The following is a 17048-nucleotide window of genomic DNA, read 5'->3' as shown; positions in this document are numbered from 1 at the left end:
TAGCTCCCCAAATATGTATCCACATTTTAATTCCTAATATCCTAAATTTTAAATATGACATAAAAAAATGTATACCTATTATCTAAAATAAAAACTGCTTGCGATACATGGCGATTTAATGGAGGTTGCAACCAAACAAATGTTTATATTTTTCCTAATAATGCCGTTTTTAAGATTGTATACGCTTCCCGTTATTTCCTAATATTAAGATATTTCAAATATAACACGATTTTGAATATACAAATGTATTAAAAAGAGAGGAAATGGAAAGTTTTTTAAGTGTATGCTAGCCAATCCAATGTGTATTTTCCATGAATTTCTTTGGGTGTTGCCATCGTCTGGAAAGCGTCTGGTTTCTAGTGTTGGTACCTGACTTTCCGAGGCGGTTTGTCTAGTTTGTTTTGATCGCCTTTTCTTTTCAGTGATTCTGTCTTCTGTTTGTTTTTGGCTGCATCTGTTTTGGCAGCTAAATTCACATTCTACCTGGTTCATCATAGAGCAGCCTTGCCAACGAACTTCCGCCGCTGCTCTTTGTTTCACTTTTCTGTCTTTCTCGTTTTTATATTATGCCTTTTTATTGTGCTCGGATGCATGTTGATTGCTGTGGACTTTGGACCCTCGGTTTTCCTCAGTTGTAATGCTTGTTTGTACGCACTTACAGAGGAATAGGCGACCTGTTAAATGCTCTTTCTTAAATCTAATAACTTATCTTATTCGCTTTGGGTTTAGTCATCCCGGAATTCAGTTTAATTTGTTTATTAAAAGATAAATTTTATGATTCATTGACCTAATTTATATATCCATTAGATATCTATTTTAAAAATTTACTGAGTTGGTTACCACGAATTCATCAAAACAATTCAAAAGAATTAAAGTGATAAGCAGGATTATATGTTGCTATCAGAAATTTAAAACATCAACACTATCTAAAGCTTTAACGACATTCAGCAAAAAGCTTTTGTATGATTTAAAACAAGTGGCAGTTCCGATAGCATTTTGTGTGCTTATCGCCCGATAGCTCCTTTGTTTTGAATGCTCAAAGAAACAACCCTGTGTAGTTTATCGCCTATCGGAACTTGCGAATGTTTATTATTAGCAATTTTTTTACGAAACAAACGATTGAATAAGGCAGTTTTCTGCGTAATAAATGCCAAATACTGCCAAAAGACTACAAGCCGTGCAAAATATCGTCCGTGAAACAATCGTAAACGCGCGACTTTCAGGTCAAAACAAAGTGCCAAGACAAAGAAGCGACCAGGAGAGGATTCCAGACACAAGTCAAAACCTCATTAAACTCGGGCTGTGACCTGCCGAAGGGCCAGAGAGAGCGGCAGTAAACATGGGCAACGCCAGCTCCACCGTGCACATGCAGCGCGAGCGCCACAAGTCGACCGACTTGTCTACGCCGAGCTCTCCCGCACATTTCCGCGATTCGGTCGTGGGCGTTGGCGGGGGAGGAGCAGTTGGAGGTGGGGGAGCGGTACAGGGCGGGAGTGCTGGCGCAGCAGCTGTGTTGGGCGGTGCAGCGGGGACGGGAGGCGGTGGCGGTGGAGGAGGAGGAGGCCAAGCTTTCTCGTTCGACAAAAAACATACGGCAGTCTTGAACGAGGGCTCGTCGCAAGAAGACGACGACCCGTACTACACGGGAACTGGAACTGGATCCACCAGGCGCACTGCCGACGAGTCGTCATCAGCTGTTCACCGAGAGCACTCCAGCATGGATCACAACGAGGAGGAGGAGGCAGGGACGGAGCCAGCGCCGGGATCCCAACTACTCAGCGAGGAGGACGACATCCGGAAGACGGCCCTTCCCACCGTGCTCCGTTGGGATGGCGGCGGCAAGAACGTAACCATCTCGGGAACTTTTAGCAACTGGAAGCCCATCACAATGGTCCGAAGCCACCAGAATTTCGTGACCATCATCGATCTACCCGAGGGAGACCACCAGTACAAGTTTTGCGTGGACGGCGAATGGAAACACGATCCCAAGCTGGTCAGTTTTTGGGGTTTCTGGGAGGAAAATCAATAGAGTGGGCGCCGTTTTCTCTGTGTTTACGATTCGGGCGCCCGAATGACGCAGTTAACGATTTTCGCCCGCGTTGTGTAATCGGCGTAAACAAACCGAAGTCTCCCCAGTAATCAGTAGTGGATTTCAATTGGGTTCAGAGATGCTCATCTGGGGAGATTTAGCTATTTTGTAGGGAGCTCCAATCAATGGAATTTTCAAACAGTGTTACACGAAAAGAATTGCAATTATAGATTAACCTTTGAGAAAATTTAATCTCTCTATCTTTTTAAGATAGTTAAATCCGATTGTGGCAGTATAACTAAAAAGTGGAGAGTAATAATCGAATGACATAAAATAATGGATTTTTAAATAGAGATAATAAAATCCATTACTTATTTATTACAATTATTTACGTGTAATCTTTAATTTAAACCTTTTAAATAGTTTCCTTTCCACCTTGTATACATAAATAAATAATGGTTTATAATACTCTATAAAAAAAGGGCACGAACTCATTACAAATATTCGCTTATTTGCGATCTATAGTGAGCAAACGATCTAGTAACAGAAATGAAAACCTTTTAACTTGTTATTTAGGTCTTTAAAATGTGTATGTAATCAAAAAATGAAATACTCCCAGAAAATACTGCATTTCATTGTGAAAGCAAATATCACTAACAATTCCACTTAGCAAAATAGCACTAGATATTGCCTAAAGTAATATATTGACCTCGCCCACTTACAGAAAATATTCAAAGCAATTTTCTTTCCAGCGCAAATATCGATCTCCCATATCATACATTATATTGCATATAATTATACCTACCCAAAATATTCAACACAATTTCCGTTCTATCGATAATACCTCAATCCAATTTTATGAGTGAACTCAGCGAAAAGGCCACTTATTGGCTACAATTACATATGGGATCCGCCCATGAATGGCACTCAACAAAGGCATTATGTATGAATTATTTCATAGGGCACTGTTTAACCAGCTATAATTACAATAAAATTGATTATTGCTCATCGGTTTGTAATTTCAGAAAAGCGTTGAAAACGACGAGGGACACAGAAATAACTTAGTGTCCGTGCGGGAATCCGATTTTGAAGTGTTCCAGGCGCTGGCCAAAGACAGTGAGAACGTGACCAACTACGCGGAGAAGGAATACACGCAGGAAGTGCCCCAGGTGAAGCCTTGGGAGAAGGTATCCGGGCCACCCGTTTTGCCACCCCATTTGCTGCAGGTCATCCTCAACAAAGATACACCGCTTTCGGTAAGTATTCCCTCTGTTTTGCGAAGTATCCCCCCTAATGTTATCTTTTTCTACTCATAGTGCGAACCCACTCTGCTGCCGGAACCAAACCATGTGATGCTTAACCACTTGTATGCACTGTCCATCAAGGATGGCGTTATGGTGCTGAGTGCCACGCATCGGTACCGCAAGAAGTACGTCACCACGCTGCTTTACAAGCCCATTTAGGCCACTCGGTATTGGTATTTTAGCTGTAGGAACCTGGTTTTTATGAGGGGGTAATCCCGGTGACATTAAATCGATTCGGGAAATACCCCAAGCCCAATACGTCTCGCTTGTCAAATTTACTATAAAATGCAGTGAAAGTGTTTTATTTTTCTCTTTATTAAGCGTTGTATTTTTATTAGTTATAAATATACGGAACTTGTAAAAATATAAGATTATTGCATTGTGTCATAAATATTTGTATTTGAATTTACCACTACGAATCGTAAAGCTTTTTTGCAATTTCAACTTGATATGTCACTAATTTCACGTTCTAATAATAATTTAAGCAACTATGCATATTGACTGACAATTTGGTTCCCTATTCGCTGTCTTAGAGTATAACAACACTTTGGATTTTGATCAATGTTTCATATCACATGTGTACGAAAGTCTTCGCTTACGGAAATCTATCGGAATACATACGCGAACAACTATGTATTTAAGTGGAAATCCTAGTCGGACAAAAACTGAGCAAAAGTAGTAAGCCTCATTCACATCAGCTTGACCTTGTGGTCCAGCTGATCAGCGTCCACCTTCTTGTTCAGCAGCAGCGGGGACGAGGAGGCCAGCGATACTGTCTGCTTGGCTATAAACCGCTCGTGCATCTTGTTGGACGTGTGCTGGAACTCGCCGTCTTCGTCGAATAGCGCCTTGCTGAAGTACTCTGTGAACAGGCGGCCCATGTACTGGTCCTTGGTGGACGGCCACCAGCCCTCGAGGAAGCCGATGTGGCCGCCACGAGCCGTAATAATGATGGCCACATGGGTGCATTGGTTGGCCGCCTTGATGGGGATGGCATCCAGTGGCTGGAACGGATCATCGGCAGCACTCAGACAGAGCAACGGCACCGAGATGTGGTCCAGTTTGTTGTGCAGCGTGGCATCCGAGTAGTAGTCATTCACATGGGCATAACCGAACTGCTTGGCCGTGAACAGCTCGTCGAACTCCTTGATGGTCTTGCAGCGCAAGATGCGCTGAATGTCGATGTCAGAGTCCTGGTAAATATCCCTGTAGATGTCGAGGTGATTGCGCAAGGTGCGACACAGGCTGGCAGCCAAATGGCGTCCCAGCAGGCTGTTGATCACAGGCTTTTCGATACTGGCACTGCCCTTGTGCACGTCCCAAGGCACCGAAATTATCTTCGCAGCTGAAAGAAAGCTCCGGGCCTCGTCGCTCTTGCGGGCCAAATAGTTGCCCAGGATCAAGCCACCCATGGAGATTCCAGTGGCTCCCAGCTTACATTGCTCGGGCAGGGTGCGACGCACATGCTGGACTACCTCGCACAGATCCTCGCAGTTGGCGGCGCAGTAGAGCCGAGGGGTTTTCAGCTCGATGCCACCGAGTCCGCGATTGTTGAACACCACCACTCGCATTCCAGCCTGCTGGGCGGCAAAGACCAGACATTTAATATACTCAGCCTGCGACTCACCGGTCAGGCCCGGCAAGATGAGGATGCATGGAGAGCTGGCCTCACAGCCCTCCTCCATCCAGTCCAGGGCCACCTCACCGCCATCCTTCAGCGAGAGGATCTCGCGACGGTAGTTAACGTGCGGTAGACTCTTAGAGCGCAGCAGGCTCGCAAGGACGGTCTGGGCACGGCTCTCCACACACCAGAAGGTGGGCCAATACTTGTTCTCCAGCGTCGGCACTTTGCGGATCAGGTACTGCTTAAACGGCCCGTCCGAACAAGCGATAATAGGTCGCTGTAATTACAAGCCCAATTTGGTGATTAGTCACGCACCGGACATGATGCAATCGCTGTCATTACACTCACCTTGACCACCTGGATTAGGTAATAGACGACATAGGCCACCACCGCCATGCCCAAAACGTGGAGGCGCGGCAGGTTGGACAGGTACGCGTACATCGAGTAGAACATGGCGTCGCGCTCCGAATGAAGACTCCGTACTGGCAATTTGGAACTCTCTGCTTCCCGGGAAAGCGAGCTGAAAGAGCGAACAAGGCAAAAATAAAATGATTTACAGCGCAGCGCGACTTGTTAGTGGCATGAATGGGTTATTTCGGTCTAATAAGTACAAGGAGGCATATCTAATCTCCGCGCGCTAATGTATGCACATGGGTTCCGATTGAACGAGCGGCAGTCCGTATCAAAGGCGGACGACACACGCCCTGGAAAGGGTGCAGGCGGGACGGGTTCAGGTACACTTGGTTAGCGTATGGCGCTTATCGCTAACTCACAGCAGATCTCGACGGTGGGTTTGGGCTGGTTTCTGGTGCTGATAGACGCCTCTTCCGGCGGACAGGCAGCGGATATCGTGACCCGGGCCAATGAGCTCGGACACGGAGCGGTAGATGGCCAACTTGTGGCCGGTGGAAGGACCACGGACAAGGGCGCACAGCATGGCGATTCTAAACTAACGTCTAAAACTATAATAGTGTGCTAAAACCGAGGGTTTACGGTCCGAGGGGCTCTGCCGATTGTGCTGTCTGGCATTACTTTCCAGAATTTTTGGGTGCTTACCTTGAAAAGAGGGCGAAAATAAAAGAATAAATATAAATTTAGACAGGGCGACTTAAAAAAAACCTGTGACGGGGCTGACACAAATCGAAACTACGTCCGCAGTGGACTGATAGTATCTCAGTATTGGATTGACCCCGGCTTTCGGTGTCGGTGTCGGTTTTGGTTTCGGGTTCGGACTTCTCCTCGGCGTCATCACGTGCAGCAACAAAACAATGGGCGTGAGTGGGTGGTGAGCGGTGTAGATGGTGTTCTATTGATTCGACTGGTGGGTGCAGGTAATTACCGTGCCAAGTATGACGGAATCGAATTCGGAACTATAGTATAGTAATTCGCGGTCGCAATTTGTAGATCTGAGTACAGGAATTTTTCAAAAGGCAAACTGTTTCGGTTACACGCTCTTACGTAATGTCGTTAAAAATATTATTAATTTTTTGGCGGCTGCAGAGAGAGGAGAACAAAACCTTGAACAAATCGTCTGGGGTGCAAGGAAACTTGAAAAAACTATGAAGGCCGCACACTGCCGAAAATGTAAACACACCGTGGGACGCCAAATCAAAAAATGTGTGCAGTAGAGTGACCAGACTACGTAAAGTAGTCGATGCTTGGAGGGAGGCATCGATGTTGCCAATTTTGATGGTATCGAATTAATATCGGTTTTGTTCCACCCCGAACGGACGTACTGTTCGCGATTTTGTTGTACGAGGTGTTTTTGTTCTGTTTGCTTGCATAAAACTGCGGGTTCCAAGTGAATATCAATTGTTGTGGCCCAAAAATGCCAGAAAATTAGTGAGCAGTGGTCCCCATTCCCGAGCAAGACCAAACAAGTGCGAGAAAAACAACGCGAACGGCGGAAAGAAACCAATGACGTCGCGAATCTGAGGCGACAAAGAGCAGTTGGAGGAAAGTGGAGGACGTAGTACACCCGTATTGTGCCAGAAAAATCAGTATTATCCGTATTAGCAGCCCGGATTAAACACAAGTCAAACGAACATCCCCCACTGACCGAAACATGTGCTAGACCTTCTCGAAATGGGATCGCGTATCAAGTGAGTATGCCGCCCAGTTCCAGTTGGTGGCTGCAGTGGGCGTTCCGCTCCACTGGCCGCTGGCGGAGCGCTTTTACTCCCACGAGTCATCGCGAATTCCCCGTTCCACCTCCCCCCTCCTCCTCCTCACCAGAAATGACGTGAAGAAGCTCTTCGAGTTCTGGTGCGAGGTCTCGTCGACGCCGGGATTGGAGAGGGGCACGAGTCCCAGGAGCGGTGGTCCGGCCGCACCCGCCGGCGTCATCGTGGAGAGCTTCCCCGAGGGATTCCGCGACAAGGAGGTGCTCACCGGCATCCCATCATTCGCCTTTCCCTGCGATACATTAAGGTGCGTATGCAGGAGGGGCTTACCATCTGATCCTTCGCCCCACATCCGGTCAGTTGTTTTTAGAGAGCCAGACGATAAAGTAGTTCGATTTTAATAAACTCCAAAATGAAAACGCGTAAGGGGACCACATCCCAATTTAAATGTGATTATCTTTAAAAACAACAAATTTATACTAAAGTTATAAAACTTTGATATAATATTTGAAACTTTATACTTAAGGAAACCTCCTAAAATCCTCTATTTAAAGTCAACGATGCTAACCAAATTGAACTGGTCTAGCCACAGCATATAATTGTGCGTATGAGCAATTTCGAAACGAAAACCTTTGGAAAGTTTCCAATCGCATACAAACAGATGGACTGATGATGCTGATCAGCAATATCTTGACTTTATAGGATCGGAAATGGGATTAGTCAGAGGGGGGCGTCCGTTTTATAAATAATATGCAGCACCAGCAGACGCGATCGTCCATAGTCCATAGCCAGACGGAAAGAGGGTTCCGCCGATGAGTCACCACTCGACCCGACCACTTCCACCAACCAACAACAGATAGCTTGTCCATGAAACGAATAACCTGTTGTGCCGTTTCTGTTTCTGTTGCTGTTTCGCTTTCGGTGTTTGTTTACACAGCGAGTTCGCGTAATGAACTGTATTATTCAATGGGCATTGTTCGACGCAACTGGCTAAGCATTTCCTGGAGCGCCTGGAACTGTATCAATTGGCTCCTTCGCCACCTGGTTAGTCATCCGGCTGCCCCCAGACTCATCCCATTCGCTTATCTGCCCAGCTGTCCGTGTAAGTCCCCGAACTCATTGCTTGATAAACCATCGGGAAAGTAACATTGGCGATTAATTAACTTTTTGCTGCTGGAATTTCAAAGTTTGTCTGCAAGATTATTTTATTTCAGAGAAAAATTGGTTTGACCTCAGAGCTTATCGGCGTTTGACTGGTAGAAACTACGCCGAGTACCGTTGTTTATATTTAAGGAGAGATTTTGTTTACTCATATACAATTGTGGTTAAAATTATAGCCTCCAAGATCTGAATCATATATTAGCTGAACTTATAAATATTAAGATGATATATTGTTTTTAGTCACCTACTTCTGCCGTCAGAATAATTATAACCAAACAAAATCAATTCAAAAACTCTCATTTGTAAAATAATAAATGGCTTGTTTTAAAAATATTAACTTATATATTTTGGCAAACTAAAAAAGTTTTAAATTTGTATTTCAAAATTTGAACAAACAATTGATAAAATTATTCATACAATTTTTTTTAATAGCCTATCACTTTAATTAAAAACCAATGAAATCCAGCAGTTTTCACTTTATTAGTTTGCAGTACAAGTTTAGATTTTAGGTCAAACATTTTCAATAAATTTTCAAGACCGAATTCCGTATGCTCTTATCTTAACCGCAACTGTATATTTGGGCACAGGCCCGCGATAAGGAACTTCAAGTCCAAGTCAACGTCCCAACCTCCCCAGATAGCCCTCCCTCTTCCTCCCCAATCCGCCTCCATTTCCTCAAGCTGTAGGAGCACCCGTATCAGCTGCGGATTCGGCGTAGTCCGCCGCCTGACTTTGCATATTAAATTGAGTAATGACACGATCCGAAACACTTAGATCTAACGACTTTATGTAACTCGGGGCAAAGAGAAAAAACCGAAGCTGAAGCCGAACAATATGCAAATCTGCGGACAATGGGAAACGTGCCCGGGTAATAAGACTGCGCCGTCATTGTTGCAAAATTGCGATTTATTTAATTTGTTAAATGCGAATTCAACACAATAATTAATGCGGACAACGCGTCGCATAAAAGGCAAAAGAAAATAAATCAAACAAATGTGAAGAAAGCTAAAACTAGACATGAGGGCTTAAGAAAGAGATTTACAAGGGGAAACAAAAAACATTTCCCTTCACAAAAAATTCCCACCATAAACGTTAAAAAACGGTTGAATCACCAGAGAGGAATATAGTGCATTCAGTATCGTTTGTCAATGAGTGGTCAACTAAAACAATATTTTGAAATCAGGATATGAAAACAAGTTGTTTACTATTAGTATCTACCCTGCCATATTTGTTAGGGTATTCCACAATGAGGCACTGGAAAAACGCAGAAAGTGGAGCGGAAAGAATAATAAAAATCGGAATGATTTGTATGCTTTTATAATTAACCCTGAATTCATTAGGCAAGTTTGTTGGCGTCTTGTTTCGTCACTTTACGACTTAGTATCATAAGTCGTGCGAAAAATCACATTTATTTGAGTTAAGAGTCAAAAGTGAAGAGGATCTTGTAGCGTTACTCACTGAAGCTCGCACTTGGGGAAATCCGAGGCCTATCACATCCATCCATAGTTGATTGCAAAATTAAATATACACATTGGGTATTTACCAAAATGGAATAAATACGTTTCATAATTTAAAACTCCCATTTAAAAATATTTGGTCGAGTTTCTATCGACTTCTTAAACTTACGATTTGATTTGTGACTCACTTTGTTTTGTAAAAAGTAAATTCATCATTAAATAATTTTTTAAAGCTAACCGTATTACTTTTATGTTGACCGCAAGTTTACTTTTAATTCACATGGTCGTTTTTGTGGTCAGACGGTAGCTCTATTGAACATCAATAGCACATCATGCATAAAATTGGGCTACGCATGATGAACAGGGCCATTCAATGCGTTGCCAGAGCGAATGCAACTTTGAGCGAACCTTGGACAGTACAGAGTTTAAACTTTGAATATTACTTTAGCAATACTAACAATTTGTACTATTAAAATCATTTCTCTCTATTGATAAACAGCAGCTCGGTGCAGACGTATTCCTTTGTGCACACCACCGGCGACTCGAAATGGCGATTTGGCTTCTGTCGACAAGATCCCAAGACGAACACGGCCATGGTGCTGATCACCTACCTGCCGTGGCACGACACCTTCCTAAAGCTACTACCCATTCTGGCCGAGCTGAAGCGGACTGATTCCAATGGCTTCCGTGCCTTCCTGTCCGAAGCCTACAACCAGGGAGTTCCGGATTCGGGTGGCCACCTAAAAGTCTATTACAACGCTGGGCAGAGTGTGAGTAGAAAATCTTGGATAATTCCTGATTAAATCTTAAACGAATTTTCGTTTTTACTTTAAACAGCACTTTGTTTTTGAGCGTCCCCTGCAGTTCCAGTTGCCCAGCATGCCAGAAAATGTGAGTTTCTAGGTGATATATACCAGCCGAAAGCGCAACTTAAAACACACTTTTTTCTATAGCATAACTTGAATTTGTACTACAACTTTGTGGAGCCCAAGGAGATGATTGCCGTGTTTGCAGCCATGCTGGCCGAACGTCGAATTATCTTCACCTCACGACACCTGGACCGGCTGTCCTCGTGCATCCAGGCGGCGAACGCATTCCTATATCCCATGGTCTGGCAGCACATATTCATACCGGTGCTGCCGTGGGAGTTCAAAGACTACCTGGGTGCGCCGATGCCATATCTGATTGGTGTGCCAGAACCAGTGCTCGAAACTGTAAGCTGAACTAACTAAACATTCGGTCGAGGCTGTAGATACTAACGATATCCTTTCTCGACCAGGTAACCAGCGATGAGCTTGGTGAAGTTGTGATCCTGAACTGTGATACGAAAATATTCGAAAGCCCATTCGACGATGTGCACAATCTGCCGACGGAGATTGTCTCGCAGCTTAAGAAGTATCTAAATCATACGCATGACCACATCGGCGACCGGATCTCTAAGATCTTCCTTAACGCACTGGTGCAGCTGATCGGTGGCTATCGGGATGCAGTAGAGTACCACGAGACCAGCAAGACCTTCAATTCCCAAAAATTCATAGAATCTCGGCCGGCACATCTGCGCCCCTTTCTTGCCAAAATGATGGATCTGCAGATCTTTGCGCAGTTTATCGACGATCGCCTAAAGATGCTCAACAGCGGACTCGGTTTTTCCGACGAGTTCGAGCTGGAGACGGTGCGCTATGCGGAGAAGAAGAAACGAGGCCGCAACTACACCATCATGAAGAACCTGAAGGACAAGGTGAGCCGAGGAAGCTTAGACTGCGTCACCAGCTGTGGCCCAATGCTGTTTACCTAACCCTCATGGTGTCACATCCGCCCCACACCACCACCATCATCCCTCTCAGTTGAATGGCTTGGAGGGGACCTGGGAACTGGGCTTGCATTTCGTTACCGCCTCTTTCTGCGCTGACACCCGCTAACCCAATGTACTCTTAAGTTACTTTTACCACCTGCCACCCTTATGATCTTCTTTTATCTGATTTGATTTAATCTATTCCACAGTATTTGCGCAGTTTGTCCCAATTGGTTGCCAAGAACAATATGTAGACTGCCAACCATGCCAAAACCACCAAAACCAAATACCAATATAAACGAGTAGAATGTAAATTCCCACACACCTTATTTGCAATGTTAGTTCAAATGATTTCTTATTTCTACGCAAACGAATTATTTAACGTCCTAACAAGCAACTGCACCAAATAATTTATGTTGCCATAAACTAAAAAAGAACGTCTTAATGTTTCTTGATCCATTCCAAATTAATATCTGTTCATTTATGAGTTTTATGTTTTAGTTAGTTAATTGTTTATTATTCTTTTTATTTTTTTGTCGTTCAACAAACAAAATCTAAAAATTACTTTCAAAATAGTTTAATTAAAATTGAACTTATCAGGCTGAAATAATAAGTAACATTGATTAATTGGTAATGGAGCCATGTATTTAAATATAAAACAAGCTTCTATACTAACATATTAGCTTAATCAATTGCCTAGATCGGTGAAATGCTTTTATACACAAACATTTTGTTTCTACACTAGCAGTGCAGGTGTACATAAATCCAAAGTCGAAATGCAAAGTTACTTAACATCTAGTAGATCAGTAGCTTCTGGACTAATCCATTTACGTACTAACATTCTCTACTCTAAATTCATGGCCTTTAGCTGTGATATCGTTTGGAACGCACTCCTTGATCGCAGATTATAATCACCGCCTCGACATGTCAAGCCCCATTGCCCCAGTGATCCCCAGCACCCAGTACCCATTACCCGAATCAGCATTGTCATCGTAGCCATTAAGTGTAGTTAGCCGTAGCTTAAATAACACGCTGGTCGTTCTGCGCATCTCATTCACACCGTATCTCGCCTGTATCTTGTGTGTTTCTCTTCCATATGCCGCTTGGATCGCTCATCCTACACTCCTCTGTGCTTTCTGCTCTCGCTGCGGTTGTGCCCAATCGTTTTCTGATCAAAACATGCGTATGTCTAACCATTGCAGACTAATCCGGCTGTAAAGTCTGCCGTCAAATCGGTGAGTGGTCGAGTCCCCGTTGAATGCCCCAATCTGTGTTGTTCCCCGAGCGCTTTTGTGTATCTGTACAGGTTGTGGAAGGATGCAAAAACTAATATAATTTTCTATCCCATCGATTCAGGTGAAGGAGGGTTCGCGGGGGATGAAAACCGCCTACAAGGGCTTCAAGACAAAGCTGCGCGAGAACGGCAACCAGTTCGGCGGCACACACTTCCACTTTGGCCTGGGATCGCCGAACCACTCGGATCGTCCGGACGGTGCCAGTGGAGGATACGTGCGGGGTGGCAAGGCCATTGGAGCGGCCCACCACTCGGCGCCCAGCTCGCCAGTGACCAGCAAGCGACTTGATGGGATTGCCTCCGTCACGGGAAGCAGCGGCAGCGGCGGATCCGGCGCCAGGGAGCCACGGGAATTCCAGCGCCGCGGCCCCATCCCGCTGGCCATGTCTAGCTCGAGCAGCCACATTCAGCCGAACGGTCATGCGTACGGTGCGGGTGCTGGTGCTCATTATGGTCATCACCTCGCTGCGTCTCCTGTTGTTAGCTCGGCGAGTTCGCTCTGCTCATCTTCGGAGATGAATCTGTCGCAGGAGCTGCAGGACCATCCGCTCTTCAAGACGCCGGCCGTGGACCGCAGTGTAAGTAGTCTGGTGCGGGCGTACGAGCTTCGGCTGCAGCAGCTCCAGTAATTGGTGCGCTCCAGTGCAGCCGTTCACATGCTTGCCGCTAAGCTAAATCGACCACTCATCTCGATGTGCTGTGAATTTATGTTGTTCTCATGCTCTTCTTGTTTTTGTTTCCTTGTCTGTGTCGTGTCTGTGTCCAACTGTATGTCGTCATCGATCGATCGTCTGGCCCATGTCTCATGCCCACAAACACCCCACACACCACACCACCCCCACACACCGATTTAATCGATCACACTCGTCTCACATTCGCACCCACCACCCCATTCCTGGCATCGTCCATCGGCCCACACAGCTTAAGCCGAACGCAGAGCACAGGCGAGGAGGAGCACCGCCGGCCCGCCCGCCGCCTCCGCAGTCCACGCCCGCCTCCTACTACAATCATCCGTACGCCGCGCATCCGCACGTGGAGACGAAGCCACCGCGCCACACCTCCACGCCCACCAGACCGCGCCAGCCCCTGCCCACCGCCGACTCCAGCAGCTTTGACAGTCCGCCGGACATACAATCGCCGCCGATCCCGCCCCGGAGGCAGGGTAGCTCGAACGCCATAGTGGCGGCCACCGCCGCCGCTGTCAGCGCGGAGATCAGTAAGCTGGAACGTAACTGCTGGCGGGACGAGCCCACCGGAAACGAATCAGTGCGCAGCTCGAACGCATCGTCGTCGTCGGCCACGTCATCCTGCTCTTCGGGCGCCTCCTTTGTGACGGCGGCGTCGACGTTCTCGCACTTAAATGTCTCCGATCCGCCCGTACCGACGCCGCGGGCCAAGAGAGAGGTACACCAGCTGCGACGTTAGTTAACTAAGCCCATCCTGGTTGTGGTCTCCCAGTCAAAATCACACTAACACACATCAAGGGCCCTCATGTAGCCTCTCCCGAAATATTTAAACTAACGTCATTCAACAGTTGAAGATCCCTTATCAAATAGATGGCATTGTTTATTTTATACATTGAATACAGTAGTGAAAGATAGTAGCTTGTGATCCATCATAATCATTCGTTTTCCCTGAAATTCATTACCTAAAGATTTTATCCCCATTGTTTCATAAAAAGGCGTCACACATTTTTCATAGCATACTTATTTGCCCTCACCAAATGGGGATCCATTATAAAAACCCAGTTTAAGAACTAATCACGTGTTATAAAAACTACAGGAATTTATATTTTATTCACTAACAGGATTTTTAAAATATATGGGCAAGTCCGATATAATATCTTTCCGGTGACTTAAAGAATGTTTAAACTTTAATTTTATCCTGATATTTTTGTTCATTTACATTCTATCATTTCATTGTTTAGTCATTAATCTACATCTACTGCACCCATTGTAGTTTTCAACCGTATGTAGATGCTTGTAAACGCTATGAAGTAATTCGAGTTGAATGTATGTTGCAATAGGCACCGTAGAATCCAAGAACCTCACGCCCAAAGCTTTCTAACAACCCGTACCTCTGTGCCTCCCCAACCCGCAGCAGCACCAGCCCCTGGAAGACAGCATGAACGATCTGATATCGCTGGACGATAGCAATAACACCAGCTTCGACCTGGAGGACTTCGATCCGCTGAATCAGAATGCCCGGCCGCTGCCGCCGCTGAGCAAGGCGTTCGGCAAGAAATCCAGCACACTGCCCGCTGGCGTCAACAGCAGTGTGGTGGCCAGCAGCGTCAGCAATCCGCTGTACCCGTACTTTGCCCCCAAGCACATGGCCACGGTGGCAGCGGTGACGGGACGGACGCCTCCGATGCACCCACCGCCCCACAACCAGCGCAATACCATTGCCGCCAAGCCCGATGACGACTTCGAGCTGCTTCGCAAGTACGGACTGGACCAGTTCACCTTGAATGCCAACGGGACGGAGAAGCCGCAGCAGCTCACCACCGGAAAGGGCATGAACAACTGGACAACGTTCGACTAGGGGGATAGGGACTGGACACAACCCGCTTCAAATATGATACCAAAATAAGTGTGATTAATACATTGTGTTGTAAATAGATAGGACAGTTAGGCAGAATCAAGGAAAGAATACCGATGACAGTAAAGTAACCCTTAAATAACCAACATTGTATGTCTACCGTAGTCAGTTAGTTTTCTTCAGTGGCCCGTTTAGCAAAGGATCAAATTAAAACGCTTGTTTGTGTAAATAACTGTTTAGTGAAGGGTTTTAGCATTTTGCATGAATCGGAACTTTCGCAAACTACATATACATATTGTACACTGGACTTCCAAATCAAAAGACACGAGAATCTAGAGTAGAATGATTATAAGCCAATTAGCCTAACAAATTACCAATAAAATACAAATAAACTCGAGTTCGTATATTTGACACAAGAGGTTTTGCTTTCACAAAATTATAAAAGTCTGTTATTACGAGCATTAACCCTGCAGATAATACCATTTTGTTGAACAGTTTTACATATTTTATTTAAAAATTGGTATATCAGTAAAATTCGAAGATTTTCTAGAAAGTAAAAGGTAAATCTTGAAATTAAAATACCCAAAAAAGAGAATAAGAAAACAGGATTAAGGGACAATCTACTGATCCTTGGCTTTGTTTTCGGCCATGCAATTCAGGATGCGGGTCTGCAGGGCCCGAGCACCCTTGAGATTTATCTCCTCGTTGTCCGGCAACAGTTTCTCCATGCGTTCCATCCAGGCCTTTGTCTGCGGGTACTTCTCCCGCTCCACTGGTATGAGCAAATCCAGTGTCACCAGCGTGGTGTGGATGGACACATCGGCCACACTCAGTTCGTTGCCTACCACGAAGCTGCCTTTCTGCAGGAAGTGCTCCAGATCAGCGTAGGCATTATGGCAGAGGGTCAAAGATCGGGGGTTGAACTCCCCTTCTCCGCCGTATATATTCCGCGCTACAATGTCCTTGACCACCTGGAAGAGCACTCCATTCTCGTAGTGCATGCGGTGGTCGATGTGGGCTCGCCTCTTGAGATCCTGCGAATACAGCTGGTCGTTTTTGGCGTACTTGGCCACCAAGAAGCACACGATTGCGTGGCTGTCTACGTAGACCTCGCCATCGCTGTCCACGAACACCGGAATCTGGTGCTGAGGGTTTAGCTGCGAAAAGGGAAGTTTACAAAAAGAAATTTGCGATTTTAAAGATTTCACGAACCTTTATAAACTCCTCACTCAGGTGCTCTTTCTTGGCAAAATCAACGGGTCTGAAGATTTGAAATGAGCATGCATTAGCCACGTTGAATTAGTGAATGCTACATATTTACTTGAGGTCCAGGTCCAGGCCGATTAGTTTGGCCACCAGGATGCAAGCTCTGGCCGGAGGGCTAAATAGGGCGTAATACAACGTTGGCTTCGACATTCTCCCAAAGAAATCACACAACAAATGGCGATCAAGGTGAACAAGATGCCAAACGCATGGGTGTAAGGTAGAAGGGGGATTTAAGTAGATAACCTGACCTTGGTTTCTTAAAAATATCCAATGAATGTTAGGATATTCCGTTTATTATTTAGTGAATAATTTTTTGATTTGGAGTTTGGTGTTCAACAAAATATTTTGAATGTTAAAAAAATTCATAGTTTTTAAAGTTAGCGCATATAAGCAATAAAAACGAATTCACAAATTCAAAAGAAAACTTTGGCGCCGTTCTCTCAAATGTTGTTTGTAC

General features: G+C 45.2%; 4 protein-coding genes across 17 annotated transcripts; 2 read left to right on the top strand and 2 right to left on the bottom strand.

Annotated features, from left to right (window-relative positions):
* Positions 1 to 1035: 1035 nt before the first annotated feature.
* On the top strand, positions 1036 to 3702 carry LOC108038889 (5'-AMP-activated protein kinase subunit beta-1). Its single transcript, XM_017115764.2, has 3 exons — positions 1036 to 1993; positions 3055 to 3285; positions 3346 to 3702. Exons 1-3 carry the CDS (start codon positions 1340 to 1342, stop codon positions 3490 to 3492), a joined length of 1032 nt encoding a protein of 343 aa, XP_016971253.1. The 5' UTR covers positions 1036 to 1339; the 3' UTR covers positions 3493 to 3702.
* Positions 3631 to 6568, bottom strand: LOC108038886 (phospholipase ABHD3). 7 transcript variants are annotated; one of them, XM_017115756.2, is made up of 4 exons: positions 6077 to 6568; positions 5731 to 6013; positions 5306 to 5477; positions 3631 to 5234 (listed from the first exon to the last, which is right to left on the bottom strand). In XM_017115756.2, exons 2-4 carry the CDS (start codon positions 5892 to 5894, stop codon positions 4023 to 4025), a joined length of 1548 nt encoding a protein of 515 aa, XP_016971245.2. In that variant the 5' UTR covers positions 5895 to 6013; positions 6077 to 6568; the 3' UTR covers positions 3631 to 4022. The 7 variants fall into 7 exon arrangements, with proteins under 7 accessions (XP_016971245.2, XP_016971244.2, XP_016971246.2 ...); XM_017115755.2 differs by having other exon boundaries at positions 6297 to 6568; XM_017115757.2 differs by having other exon boundaries at positions 5731 to 6008; positions 6297 to 6568.
* Positions 6569 to 6663: 95 nt separating this feature from the next.
* LOC108038884 (DENN domain-containing protein 1A) lies at positions 6664 to 15722 on the top strand. Of its 8 annotated transcripts, none has more exons than XM_017115749.2 (10): positions 6664 to 7059; positions 7193 to 7387; positions 10201 to 10468; positions 10536 to 10589; positions 10652 to 10912; positions 10978 to 11436; positions 12693 to 12725; positions 12847 to 13362; positions 13706 to 14188; positions 14885 to 15722. In XM_017115749.2, the coding sequence occupies exons 1-10, from the start codon at positions 7043 to 7045 to the stop codon at positions 15326 to 15328; spliced, it is 2730 nt and encodes a 909-aa protein (XP_016971238.2). In that variant the 5' UTR covers positions 6664 to 7042; the 3' UTR covers positions 15329 to 15722. The 8 variants fall into 8 exon arrangements, 7 of the variants coding, with proteins under 7 accessions (XP_016971238.2, XP_016971237.2, XP_016971239.2 ...); XM_017115748.2 differs by having other exon boundaries at positions 10198 to 10468; XM_017115750.2 differs by lacking the exon at positions 12693 to 12725 and having other exon boundaries at positions 10198 to 10468.
* A 90-nt stretch (positions 15723 to 15812) lies between these two features.
* On the bottom strand, positions 15813 to 16848 carry LOC108038892 (glutathione S-transferase 1). The gene is made up of 3 exons (XM_017115767.2): positions 16647 to 16848; positions 16538 to 16586; positions 15813 to 16482 (listed from the first exon to the last, which is right to left on the bottom strand). Exons 1-3 carry the CDS (start codon positions 16739 to 16741, stop codon positions 15946 to 15948), a joined length of 681 nt encoding a protein of 226 aa, XP_016971256.2. The 5' UTR covers positions 16742 to 16848; the 3' UTR covers positions 15813 to 15945.
* Between the last annotated feature and the right edge of the window lie 200 nt (positions 16849 to 17048).

The sequence above is a fragment of the Drosophila rhopaloa genome, unplaced genomic scaffold (assembly GCF_018152115.1).
Source record: "Drosophila rhopaloa isolate 14029-0021.01 unplaced genomic scaffold, ASM1815211v1 contig_115, whole genome shotgun sequence".
Taxonomy (NCBI): Eukaryota; Metazoa; Arthropoda; class Insecta; order Diptera; family Drosophilidae; genus Drosophila; species Drosophila rhopaloa.
This window is presented reverse-complemented; position numbering and strand designations above follow the sequence as displayed.